This window comes from Cydia splendana, chromosome 1, assembly GCF_910591565.1.
Source record: "Cydia splendana chromosome 1, ilCydSple1.2, whole genome shotgun sequence".
Classification (NCBI taxonomy): Eukaryota; Metazoa; Arthropoda; class Insecta; order Lepidoptera; family Tortricidae; genus Cydia; species Cydia splendana.
The window spans coordinates 13,093,795-13,107,681 of record NC_085960.1 but is presented as its reverse complement, the minus strand read 5'-3'; the positions used below and the strand labels follow the sequence as shown (position 1 = coordinate 13,107,681).

Sequence of the window (13,887 nt, the reverse complement as noted above, 5' to 3'; positions counted from 1 at the left end):
TAGTGAAACTTCCATGATTACTACTAAAACTTCATTTTTTCCCCCAGTACAGAACTGTTTATTAATTCCTGGTGGTGATTTTTCTCTCAGTGTAACAGGCCTATTCGGATTTCGAGATAATCACAAGATCTTGAGACGATTTAGAGATCAACTAGATCTACATTAGATATCGACTAGATGTGACTTGGATATCTAAGTCATAACTTGTCGAAATCGTTCAAGAGGACCTCCAGAATCGCGGAAACGTCAAATTTGACATATCTATCTTACAAATATCTTTAAATTATCCGTACCGTAACTTGTTGAAGTCTAGTAGAAATCTAATTCATTTTCCGAATCGAGCCGTAAGTGTGGCTAAAGTATGAAGTGCTTCTTGTTTTATAGATATTTAGTATTTTAGCGCCTTCCTTACTCTTTATTTGTTCTTATGTGTAACTTATTAAAACAGAATTTGCCGTTTCTTGTGATTGACAACACAATCTAAAAAATATATTAGAAATAAGTAACTCTGTGAGTTCAGACCTTCCAACCTCAATAAAAACCGATATTAATGCTGTCAAAACAATTTTCTGTTATTGATTCTCCCTCGAATCTAAATTACTTTACTTCAATCAAGCGTATTCAATAATTCAATTTCGTATCCAATATTTGAAATTAAAGATTATTTTCCAATAATATTTAATGCCGCACACAAATATAGCTTGTGAAATGTTTACACCGACGTCTGCTATGTAAGTATCTTACTTATAATTAATAATGATTTGGTTAACTACTTAGTAAGTAGGTATATTATTGAATTGCACAGTGCACAAGTGCACATACTGTATTTTTTTTCTTTGTATGTGATCTTCTGCTAGGAGTGCGATTTATAGATATGTACAAGCGAAAGATTTATAGATCCAAGACAAATATGAATAAAAAAATCGGGACTCAAGGCTCGAGGCGCAAATAATAGTCTCGTGTTGCAGGTACAACTTTTCACCTCAACAACAATACAACATGAAAGTGTGGTCCTCGATGTATATTTTTAAGTTAAATGGTCTCGCACAATTTTGACTAGGTACATTACCCGCCTTCGCCACTCAGAAGGTCAATTGGTGTTTTAAATATTTATCTAAATAATAAAATATAGGTATCTAAATGATGTCATTTTGCTCTCAGTCGCGCGTGCATTTCGCTCGTACAAGTATAGGCGCGACTGGCGCGAGCGAGACTCGACTCGCCGGCACTCAGTAACCGAAGTACGTATATTTTATGCAGGTGGTTGTGGCACGTGGCACGAGCGGTTTTACTTAACAATAGACAATAGGATTAGCCGTCGAGCTCTATTTGAAAGCTACATATACTATACCAACCTTAAGTATACGATCAATCTTTGGGACATACTAACCAATAAGTACCTACTAACGCAAATACTTGCACCTTCATGAATGTCAAATTTAACTGAAGCAGTTTCCTATTTACTAGGATAACATTTTAAATCTATCTTAGATGCACGTATTCCCGGACAAAACGCTAACCTGGCACGCGTTTAGAGCAATTTGCAAACTGCATTATGCAACTGCTGACCTCCATTTTGCTTTACCATCGTTATACTATTCTCAACTCTAATGTCAAGCCACTACAGTCCTAATTTAAACTAGAAACTGGGTAGTTATTTCCAGCGACAGTTCAGCTAAATTAGACCTTAAACCCTTGACGTTGAGTTTGAATTGTCATGTGCTGAGATTGGTTTTGATAGAGCCTTCAACACTTGAATTTGAAATTAGTCTGAGATGTTATTACAGGGAGCATAACATAAGCTAACTTCAAGCTACTGCTGATATTTAAGCATTAGGTGCACGTGCCATAATATTTCAAGCTAATAAATGTTATACTTTAGACGCAATATGTGACGCAATCTATGAAAAGGGACCATATTGTCGATGGCGCTTACGCCATTATTAACGATGCTCCGATATAAATGCAATGCCGCGCCACGCTGTGCGGCGTAAGCGCCATCGACAATAAGGTCCCTTTTCATAGATAATTCCCCATATAGTCAATATTAGGTATCCATAATAAATGAGTTTCGATAAGTACGAAGATGATTTTACATCTAACCTAAGGACGAAAAGAGGGTGGCTTATGGAATGGCATCAATTTCAATTTTATGTGATAGTTTCTGAGCGCCAAGGGCTGAGAACACGTCATTTGAATATATTTTGTCATTTTTAATATGCAGTATTTCATAATAAAACCATTCATCTATACACGTATCTTAAACCCTCTATGATGCGTTCAAAAACCGCAAATTACGACCTGTTTATCTCTGAAAATATTGAACAATTCTGAAAAACAAAGCAATTTGATTTGACCTCTATACTAATATCAGCCGAGATGACGATTTATTCGATCACACTTCAGATCGTTGAGGTTGCAAACAATTTTGACAAATTTCGCGTTACTCGTACTTGATATCGAACTATTCTCTACTGTGTTCAAAGCGGGCGGTGGCGGAAGCCGAAACGATCACAGCGCTCGCTATGGCTAAAAATGAAACCATTTCGCTATCTGCCTCTCTATCGCTCTTGCATTATTGTCATTTTTGTATCTGCGTCTCTATTGCCTATTCGAGCGATAGAGACGCAGATACAAAAATGACAATTTTCGTTTTTCGCGGTAGAGCTTCTGGCATGAGTTTTAGTAACAGGTTATGTATTAGATCTGGATTAGTTATGGATATGATCTGACAGATCATCCAGATCTAATTCATAACCTGAGTTGCTGTCGCTGCTCAGGGAGTTTTCCTAGACACCACGCGCTAAATGACATCGGCTAACATCCCGTGTGTTTTGGAACCGCCGGTCCTCTGTCGTACCGATGGCAAACGGCCGGTCATCTTAACTTTGGTGCCATGGCAGAAGGGGAAGCGCCTACTGTGGGACGCCACGTGCGTCAGCACTTTCGCCGCCTCACACCTCAGCCGGACGGTGCAGACAGCCGGAGCTGCGGCAGAGTTAGCGGCGTCCAGAAAGAGGGCAAAATACTCTGTCCTTGAGGCAGAGTATACACTGAGAGAAAAATCACCACCAGGAATTAATAAACAGTTCTGTACTGGGGGAAAAAATGAAGTTTTAGTAGTAATCATGGAAGTTTCACTATTTCTGTAAAATTTATTTATTTCTACAAACAGCTCAGTAATACTAAATCTAATTTCAGCAAACAGACTTTAGTAAATGGAGCATTAAACAAAGTTCAGTATTTGTTACAATCCATTTTTATTACTACTAAAATTCTCCGATTTATACTAGTAAAGTTTGTGATTTTTGGAAAAAAGCATCTGTGATTTCAAGTTATGATTTTAGTAAATGTCTCACTTACATAGTTTTGTAATATCTAAAAAACGAGTTCGCGGGAATAACATTACCCCATTTAAAATAACAATTCAGTTGTTACTATAGCGACATTACAAAGTTTACTGGTATTTAGTAGATAGACTTGTTGGGTTTATGTTCATTGTTGTACCAATCACTAAACGAGTTTTGTAATACCAACACAGCTACTTGCTACGTTCATTTGGTTAGAGTTAGTATTGTGTCGGATGTCGGGCGGGCGTGTCTCGTGTCTTCTTTGTTTAAAACATACTTAAGTTAAATAATAAATTTAGGATATATTGTGGGCCATGGACATATTAACCCGCGACCTACTGTGTAGTTGGGGTCTACAGGAATATATTGTTCTGCAACTTCGAGCTAGCTGTTGTTATTCTAGTGATAATGACATCAAAGGTAAATCTAAACTGTTTGCAATTCCAACCTCCCTAGCACAGGTGCGCCGCGAGAGCATGTTGCGCGCGTAATAACTACTAGTCTCTTTCTGACTGTATGAATAAGAAAGGAATGGGTAGAATATCTCGACAGGCTTTTATAGTGCCTCTTTAGTACAGAGATATACTACCAAATGCTTTTTTATTCATACAGACAGAAATAGAGACGGGTAGCTACCACGCGCGCGACATGCTCTCGCGGCGCCCGTTTGCTAGGGGCGGAGGAATTGCAAAGTTAGTTTAGTTTTTGCCTGTGACGTCATCATCTCTAGAATAACAACAGCTAGCTTGGAATCGCAGTACAGTTTAGTAAAACCTATGACGTCATCGTCTCCGATATTGCTAAAGCACGCTTAGAATTACAAAACGGTTAGTTTTCACCCATGACGTCATCACCTCCGATATTGCTAAAGCACCTCTCGGAATAACAAAACCAAATTTCTGAAATTACTCTAGCATACTTCAAATTACAAATATAGAAGTTGTATTTCCTACTAAATGGAAATTGCAAAAGTCAATTTGTTCCTATTAGTTGACTCTCCTTGTCCCCGGATTAAGTTTTATTTTTGTAATTCTAAGTGTGTTTTTGTTAGTTTTTTCTCTCAGTGTATTATTTTGTACCCCTCGCCTTCGAGACAACGGGGTGTTGGGGGTCTGACGCCATTGCGTTTATATTAAGGGAGGTAGGACGTAGGATTAGATTAGGGAGAAGACCTTTGAAGCTCGCGCGTGTTCGTACCTGGTGCAAAAGTTGGCCATCGCTATCCAGCGTGGTAACGCGGCAAGTATGATGGGCACCTTTGCACCCGGTCCAGCTCGCGGTTTGTTAGAATAAGATGTTATTTAGATAAATTTAAGTTATTGATTTTAGTTATGGTTGTGTGTGAACTTTCCTAGTTATATGTTAATTATAATGTGTGTATTTATTGCTTATTATGTTAGAATAGAATGTGTAATGTAAAAACCCATTTATGTAAAGAATAAATAAATTTTATTCATAACCTGTTATTAAAATCAGATTACGCCTCTAAGCGATATTCGATACTGTGACACATACCTACATATCATAATTAGTAGGTAGCTATATGTGCGCCGCTAGCAAATGAGTAACACATAAGTAAAAAAGAGATTTATTCAAGAAGACCTTACATTATAATACCTCACTCGCGCATTAAAAACCACCCTTATCTACATCGCAGTCCATTACAGCTCAGTATGAGTAGACGGGAACTTCTTAAGAACAGCATGATACAAATTGTAGAAGGCGTACACGGATACACTGAGGATGACGACCAGCGAGCCTCCGAACACGAAGCTGAGGAAGTTGCCGTCGATCATGTTGGTGCCCTGCAGGCTGGCCGCGTGACCTTGGAACAGGTCCTTGGTGCCTGTGCCGGTGGCCTTGCGCTCCTCCATCAGCCGCTTCATGGAGGACAGCCGTTCTTTCAGTTCGTCTATTGATTCCAGCATGTCCTCGGACGCTGAAACAAAAGAAGATTTCAACTATTTTATTTTGTTACTGGTAGTTTACCTATCCCCGTCATTTCTTGTCAGTGTTTGCTCCTTGTGTACCTAGTCATAATCCAATACTTACCTAGTCAAAGACTATTAGTTTAGCATTAAGTAGCATACCTATAGCTCTGTCGCTGTCAGTCCCTTGATATAATAGGGGATATTACTGCAATGTTCTGCCGCCAGAGTGCAGCACTCAATAAATTAATAGACTAACTTATACATACTGTGCCTTATACTGTTTTTTGACAAGTTTTCACAGACAATAAAATATGACATTGATGCATCAAGGCGGTTTGTTAACAAGGGCCTACCGGTAAACGCGAAAATCGAAATTTTGTTATCTGCCTCTTTATCGCTCGAATATGCAAGAGTGATAGAGAGATTAGATAACGAAATTTCGATTTTCTTGTTTCGCGGTAGGCCATGTGATTGACGTGACGTGTGATGTGTAAATGTGGTTTGTTTACTATATGTGCCACAAAGGTGCCACCTACGCAGAGCTTTGCCTAATATTCCCTATTAGTGACGGATTGAATGTTCAAATCGCGGCAGTAATGCGGCTTAGAAGGTTCCTCATTGTGCCAAGTCAATTGACAGAGCCCGCATATATGCCACAGCCTTGGAGGATATAACCAAATGGAGACGCCTTGTCTGTCATTTTCGGTACAAAACAGTCTGCCGATTTTTACGGGGAGGGGCACGTCAAATGCATACGTAAAGTAAAAATTGCCGTGTCAGATGAACGTCAGTCCATACATTATCCTAGGTGTCGACATCTCCAGTGACGTCCAATTCCGTAGCCACCTGGAAGGTAACGCTGCGCTGGCATCCATAAAACTCGGTGTGCTCAATAAAGCGAGGCGATACTTTACTCCGGGGCAAAAACTGCTGCTTTATAAATCGCAAGTCAGACCCCATATGGAGTACTGCTGTCACCTTTGGGCAGGAGCACCTGGATGCCAGCTTGGACCCTTCGACTCAGTCCAAAGGTGCGCTGTACGAATCGTCGATGATCCCAAACTCACAAGCGGTATTGAACCTTTAAGTCTAAGGAGAGACTTGGCCTCCTTGTGTGTGTTCTACCGCTTGTACAATGGGCTGTGCTCTGAGGAATTATTTGACATGATGCCAACGGCCGCTTTCTATCACCGCACCGCTCGCCGTCGGCAGGGTGTTCATCCTCACACCCTAGAACCTAAATGGTCGCGTACTGTGCGATTTAAGAGGAATTTCCTCCCGCGGACGCTCCGGCTGTGGAATGAGCTCCCTTCCGAGGTTTTCCCGAGGGTCTACAGTATGGGGTTCTTCAAAAAAGGAGTGTACATGTTTTAAAAAGGTCGGCAACGCGCTTGTAATACCTCTGGAGTTGCAGGCGTCCATAGGCTACGGTGACTGCTTACCACCAGGCGGGCCGTAAGCTTGTTTGCCACCGATGTGGTATAAAAAAAATACAATGTTTAACGGCCTCCTAGCCTAGTCGGTAGTGACCCTGCCTACGAAGCAGGAGGTCCCGGGTTCGAATCCTGGTAAGGGCATTTGTGTGTTCATCACAAATATTTGTTCCTGAGTTATGGATGTTTTCTATGTATATAAGTATTTATATATATGTGTATATTATATATATCGTCATCTAGTATCCACAACACAAGCTTTATGGAGCTTACTGGTGGGACTAGGTGGATCTGTGTAAACATTATCCTATAATATTTATTTATTTATTTCATGTGTATGACCATTGGTCATAGAGTTTTGACAGAGGAGAACACCTGTTAATGGCTACTCCGTTTGGTTATATCCTCCAAGGCCGCAGCAGTAATGCCGCACCAGTAACGCAGCTGCAATTTTCATCTGAATATCGCTTAAGGCAAATAGATCTCAAGTGAAAATTCTCATAATTTTAAGGATATATTATATATTATCTGCAGTTTAAAGGCAAGGTTATTTTACTTTAGATTTTAGATAGGAATGAGAAGATTTAGTGTTATTCGGATTTGGAAGAAATATGTTTAGATAGGTACACCATGCAAAAATATTAAATGTTTCACTATATGCTACCCACCTAAGACAATAAACGATAACCTAACTTTTTACAACATAACCTCTTCACATTTCTTCCCCGAATACAACAATTTTGTCTTTACACTTGAGAAAAGCGCTTCATGAATACGACCCACACCATTCTGTATCGAAAACATTAGTTCCACAATACGCCGCTTACATGCACAACGTTGTCACAGTAAACACTATCTGTAAACGCATTAAATACGTCACAAATGTAATAAAGTCTTTATAAATACCTTCAGTTTCAGGATCTGGACTCATTTTGTCGAAGAAACTATGGATTGTTGGTTTATTTCAGGTGTAAATCGGCAGTGTTGTGTAGCCTGGTCTCTCCTGGTTTGGGTCCCGTGAGCACGACGCATGCGTGGGATACGTGGGAGCTATTGATCCACCCGGACCACCTAGGGACTAAGTCTAGACCTTTTGAAGTAGGCTTCTACCATAAAAAAAATACTAATATGATTAAAAATAAAGATGATTTTTTATTTTATTTAAAATCGCAACATGAATAGAGTTATCCCATTTTGAACAATTTTGATAGCATACGCAGTGCAGGTGTTATTTACCATCATAATTTCATAGAAGTCTGACGTTTAAAATAACACTTGCACTAGTTTGTAGAAAAACCAAAGACTCGAAATCTGCTGAGTATTTGAAAAAAATCAGTAAGACCGAATGTTAGTTGTAAATCGTTGGACGTTATTAAAATAATATATTTACTTGTTTTTAGACAGGAAAGGTACAACTATATAAAAAAACAACGGGTTGCACTCCGGGAGTGCCGACAGAAGTGAAAACTCAATGACTAGTCCAAAATATCTGCAGCACTATGTATAATTGACCCATCCTCCTTTCTATTGAAAAACTTTAGTTCCGAAATTGCTGGTCAGTGAACTTGTTTAAAATTCGAAATTCAAATTTGTAGCGTTAATTGTTTTAAATTCGAATAGAAATTGTAGAGTTACCTTGCAGACCTCGCATCTAAATATATTTGGTCATGATATTTTGAGTTTTATTTACCAGTACCAAAAAGAATAGATAGTATAGAGGGGTCCTGTCATTGTAAATTTTGTAGTCACTGTAAATTTACTGCCATCTATCGACACACGACTAAAACTCAAAATGAAAACGTATAAAGTTATCAAAAAATGTATATATATGGATAAATAATTTTATAATTTTTATATCATTTTGATCCATGTTCGTTCACTGATATCTATGTGTTAAAATTGTTAAATATGGAACGGTGTCGTCACGCCATCTAGCCGAGGATAGGCTAAAGGTGTGTGCGCCACCTATTCGAGAATGACTTTTACTTGAATTCCGAGGCACGTTTTTTCCTTAGACTTTATTCGTCTTATACGAAGTTACATATGTCTTTGCCAGTACTAAGTAGAGTTCACTTTTATTTAGCGATTTCATCAAGATGTAGCTTTATTGAATTATATTTGAGTGATATAATACAAAGTTAGAATGTAACTGTGAGATCCTCGTATTTCAACCCGTACAAGATTAGAACCTTTTTCATGTAATGTCATTGAGTTTTTCTTTATTGATTTAAATGCCATCTAAATGAGTGGCCATCTAAACCTTACGGTCACGTGATCGCGTTACGCTGTCCCGTGTTTATCATTTTTTCCCCACCTCAAAAAGTGCCTAGCGCCGCTAAAGAAGTTTTCACTTCAAAAATATTCATACAACACACATACCTCTGTCAAAGTGATTTTGAGTTGCACTAACAATATTATTTCACTTCGCTTCCTTGTAAATATAGGCATTTCTAAGAAATAAATGCTATGAACAAGATGTTAATTAATTTGTCTCCGACCGAACTCGTTGTATATTTTGGATAAAACTGGGGGTTGGAGGGCAAAAACTTGATCAAAAATCCTCAACTTTCTTAGCTCCTTAGAAGCAGAAACAAATCGACCTGATATTTCTTTTTATCTCAGCCTTTGAATGCTGCTTTGTTTTATAGCTGACGTTTATTAAAACCAGGCCAAGACAATGCTGTTCCGTCGTGAAGAGTTTATGTGGGTTTTTTCAGAATCAAATGTAAGGTACTTATTGAAGTGTACATTTTTGGTTTCTCTACTTGCTTATAAAACCAGGTGGAGTATGTGTACGAGTAGATAGAGTTTATTGATCATATTATATAAAAAAGATTATGTAGGCACTTATCATTTATTGCACATTTATTGCGTGGGCCGATTTCGATGATTATTTAGTCAATCGATTTGTATTTAATTGTCCCAGTGTCACTGAAGACATAACATTAAAAAACAGACGGACAAACGGTCAGAGTCGCACCATAAAGAATGACTCACGTTAGACCGGGCCGGAGCTTCTGGCGCTTACTTTTCTATGACATGACGTGATCCTTTCCATAGAAAACGATGCGCCGGAAGCACTGGCCCGGACACGGCCCGGGGGGCGATTTATGAAATTCGATCGCTCGATTTCGTCACTCGAAAATCGGTGGAAAACGGCCAAATGCTAATTTTTGAAATACGAACGATAGAAATTTGGAATCGAGTGGTATTGACCACTCGTTTTTAATTCTATTAGTAGAAATAAAATGCCTAATAGCGGAGATATTATTGAACGAAATGCACGAAATCGCGCGGTCGAATTTAAAAAATCGGCCCGCCGGTCTAACGTGAATCATCCTTAAGGGTCCTTTTGTACCTTTTTGGTACGGAACTCTAATAATGACGACTGATTGTGGCATAATTATGTGAAAAATAATGAAATGAAAATCGACATATTTATTATGCCGAGTCGGGTATCATTTAATAGGAATCATTCTTAGGTTTCTGCGATAATTTTTCTAATTAGGATTTATAACAATTAATAGTCAGTAGGGATTGCAATCCGGTCCGGCCGGATCCGGCACATTTTTCAAGATACCGGATCCGGCAAAATTCACCCGATCTCGTCTCGGATCCGGTAAAGTGAATCAAAGCGCTAAAATATAAAATAACAGCTTAAAACACTGCTAAAATTTAAAAGTTCTCGCCAATATTCGAATTTTCTCGCTCGCAAACAGCAACACAACAACTTGTTTGTTAATTGACGCCAGTCTTCTAGCCAACGAAATATGTGTCGTTATAGCGTTGAGATTTCCGTGCACCGTAAGTACTGGATTGGTTTATATTCAATTTATTGTGTTGTTACATTGTAATTTAATGTACATGTTCTTTCGTTTTATTTTGTACAAACCATTATAGCCCAGTTATAATAAGTGTTACCTGCATTTAAAATATAATGAATAAATATTTATAAAACTTAATTCAGCACTTCAGCAGTTAAGTTAAATGTTTTGTCGAATTAAAAGTAATTAGAGGAATATATGTTGACTTTTGACGACCGGTCTGACCTAGTGGGTAGTGACCCTGCCTCTGAAGCCGCGATCCTAGGTTCGAATCCCTGTAAGGACATTTATTTGTGTGATATTTGTTCCTGAGTCATGGTTGTTTTCTATTGTATTTAAGTATTAGTATATTATATATATCCTTGGCTGAGTACCAACAACACAACCTTTCTTGAGCTTACCGTGGGGCTTAGTCAATTTGTGTAAAAATGTCCTATACTTAATATTAATTTATTATTGTTATTTATTTGTTATTTTGTTATTATTATGCTACTAAATAAAGCGGGCAAATGTAGTAGTAGTAGTAGTAAACAGTTTATTGCACAAAACAAGTACATAACACAGAGAGAATACAGTAAATGTGTACAAAGGCGAACTTATCCCGTTAAAAATGTGAAATGTTTTGTGTGAATAAATGTTTTAATGTATACTTGTTTGCTCAAACTAAAATGGTTGAATTGAAAGCACCTTTTTGTGGGAAATGTGGGTTGGGCTATATAATATTTTAAGAGAAAAAGATTTCATTTGTGAGACTGATTATTGTAATAAGACTTAAATAAATAAATAATAAATAAATAAATACCTACCTATTATAAGACATTCTTACACAGATTGACTAAGTCCCACAGAAAGCTCAAGAAGGCTTGTGTTGTGGGTACTCAGACAACGATATATATAATATATAAATACTTAAATATGTACATAGAAAACAACCAAGACTCAGGAACAAATATCTGTGTCATCACACTAATAAATGCCCTCACTGGGATTCGAACCCTGGACCATAGGCTTCACAGGCAGGGTCACTACCCACTAGGACAGACCGGTCGTCAAAACTTAGTGGTTAAGAAATAGAAATAGAAATAGAATAGAAGACTTAGTGGTAAAGTAATAAAAACGTTGATTTTTGAATCTTAAAACAGCCGTTTTATTAATCCATTAAACGTATCCTTAACTTCGCATAATATAACGCTAAAAAACATAATAAAATACGTAACTTGATGAATTTTTTTTCCGCAATACCAATCCGGCCGGATCTGGCCGGATCCGCCGGATTGAGGCCTAAATCCGGCCGGATCCGGCGGGATTCAAAACCAGACCGGATTGCAATCCCTAATAGTCAGTAATACTTAATTGTATTAAATAAACAATTCTCATTTAACCCTTAAATACATAGTGTTGCCAAATGTCTACTAAGCATTAGATAGCTCACAGATAAAAAAAAAGGCGTACGTTCTTGAACGCACCTTCATACTAAACGTCAAGTAGTAGGGTGATGATTTAAGGGTTAAATTTACGCAATATTATTAATTTATAAAAAATACATTCGTTTTAAGACGAAAAGTCGGAAACCTTGGAAAAATCCAGAAGTTGATAATTTTTAGTAGGTAAGTATGTGATTATGAACCGATTTGTTTGACCAATTTTCGGGGTTTGTAATTATTTTATATTTAAAAACTTTATCATAGGTATACCACAAATAGTCTAGTGGTAGTAAAAAAAATCATATACTGAAAATTACATATTTACATAAATATGATTTAGCCAATTCAACTTCTAACACTGATTTCGCAGTGAAAATCGAAGTATATTACGTTGTCGAGTTTTCTTTTTGTATGCTTATTGATGTATGAATTACCTACTGTAAATAGTCTTTCCTTCATTATTTATTTTGTGTTAATTCGACATTGACGTGCCACACCCCACCCCGGAATGGCAGCAGCAATACCAAATACGAATACAACTGAAATAAAATAAGTACCAATATAATAGAATAGGGAATATTACGCGAAACTCTGCGTAGGGGGCGCCACTACCACAATCCATCACAATCTGGGGGTCTACCGCGAAACAACAAAATCGAAATTTCGTTAACTAACTCTATCACTCTTGCATATTCGAGCGATAAATCAATGATGATGTCATCAATGTCATATTGTATTGTATATTGTGAGATAAATAAATCATATCATATTGTCTATGAAAACTTGTCAAAAAACAGTTTAAGGATGGTTTACTAGAGGCGCTAGTGCTGCACTCTGGCGGCAAAACATTGCAGTAAAACCTACCCCTTATTATGCCTTTCTTAAAATTACATTACAAATCTCTTTTATTAGGTACCTATGGTGGTATTTTCGCGGTTTAAAGCCCACGTCCAAAGATACAGATAAGGATTAAATTAGTAGCGGTACTTAATCGATTTATTACTATTTTTACTACTACGTGTTAAAGGATAAGATTGTCAGTCACGTTTCACGTCATATATTGTCAATTTATTGAATAAGATGTGTAAAAAATATTATTAACTTATGGTCAAAGGCCTCTTCCTCTTCTTACAACGCCGGTTTTGTTTTAAAAAGGAGTCCAAGTTATCCTGCTATCGCTGATCTATCGGATCCCCGCGAGTCAACGATGTAAAGTCTGAGAAATAATCCGTACCCAAGTTACCATGTTACCACGATGATGTTATGCGTTATGTTGTGTATATGCGATGTGTTTGTGTTGTGGAATAATGGTGTCTCCCAATAGAGGCCTTATACCCACCGTACCTAATTACTATTTTATGCCACATAAATATAAGGTGTATTATTAACCCCGTCTCCTCGACTCTTATCTACCTGTCTTTAAAGATAATTGCGTGCCCAACCATGGTAGGGTTATGATGTGCGTGTAGAGTCTGGCCAAGCTATAATTCCTTTCTGCACAGTCTATATATTGGTAAAGTTATGATCCTTAAATCCTATGCGGAGCATTTGAAAAGTTGCAACTACTGCATGAAAAAGGCTCAGGAAAAAAGACATTATTTCTATGTGAGGATTAACTGAACAGAAGCATATGTAAATGGGACTTTTATAAATAATAGAGCGGAAAGCTTGCAGTTTGATCCTTAAAACGTCAAATATTAATGAAAATAAGATTTTTACTTTGGCAATACGTTTGGCACGTAAAGTCAGTGCAAAGATATCTCAAACGGACTCTTATCCTCAAACCGGAACAGCTGACCAACATCGGCCCACCGAACAGGCGACCACGCGACCTATCCCGACCAAACAGAGGGTCTAACGCAAAAATAGATAATCGAAATTTCGTTATCTGCCTCTCTATCGCTCGAATGGGCAAGAGTGATTGA

The 13,887-nt window shown here is 37.8% G+C and overlaps 1 protein-coding gene across 1 annotated transcript; it reads right to left on the bottom strand.

Moving 5' to 3' along the window:
* Positions 1-4,922: 4,922 nt before the first annotated feature.
* LOC134796689 (uncharacterized) lies at positions 4,923-7,797 on the bottom strand. Its single transcript, XM_063768896.1, has 2 exons — positions 7,621-7,797; positions 4,923-5,289 (listed from the first exon to the last, which is right to left on the bottom strand). Exons 1-2 carry the CDS (start codon positions 7,643-7,645, stop codon positions 5,012-5,014), a joined length of 303 nt encoding a protein of 100 aa, XP_063624966.1. The 5' UTR covers positions 7,646-7,797; the 3' UTR covers positions 4,923-5,011.
* Positions 7,798-13,887: the final 6,090 nt, after the last annotated feature.

Bases quoted from the DNA above. Each gene is read 5' to 3' on its own strand.
- LOC134796689 (XM_063768896.1), bottom strand. From the start codon at position 7,645: ATGAGTCCAGATCCTGAAACTGAAG. The intron at 5,290-7,620 runs GTATTTATAAAG...CTTTTGTTTCAG, and splicing joins TCCAGATCCTGAAACTGAAG to CGTCCGAGGACATGCTGGAA.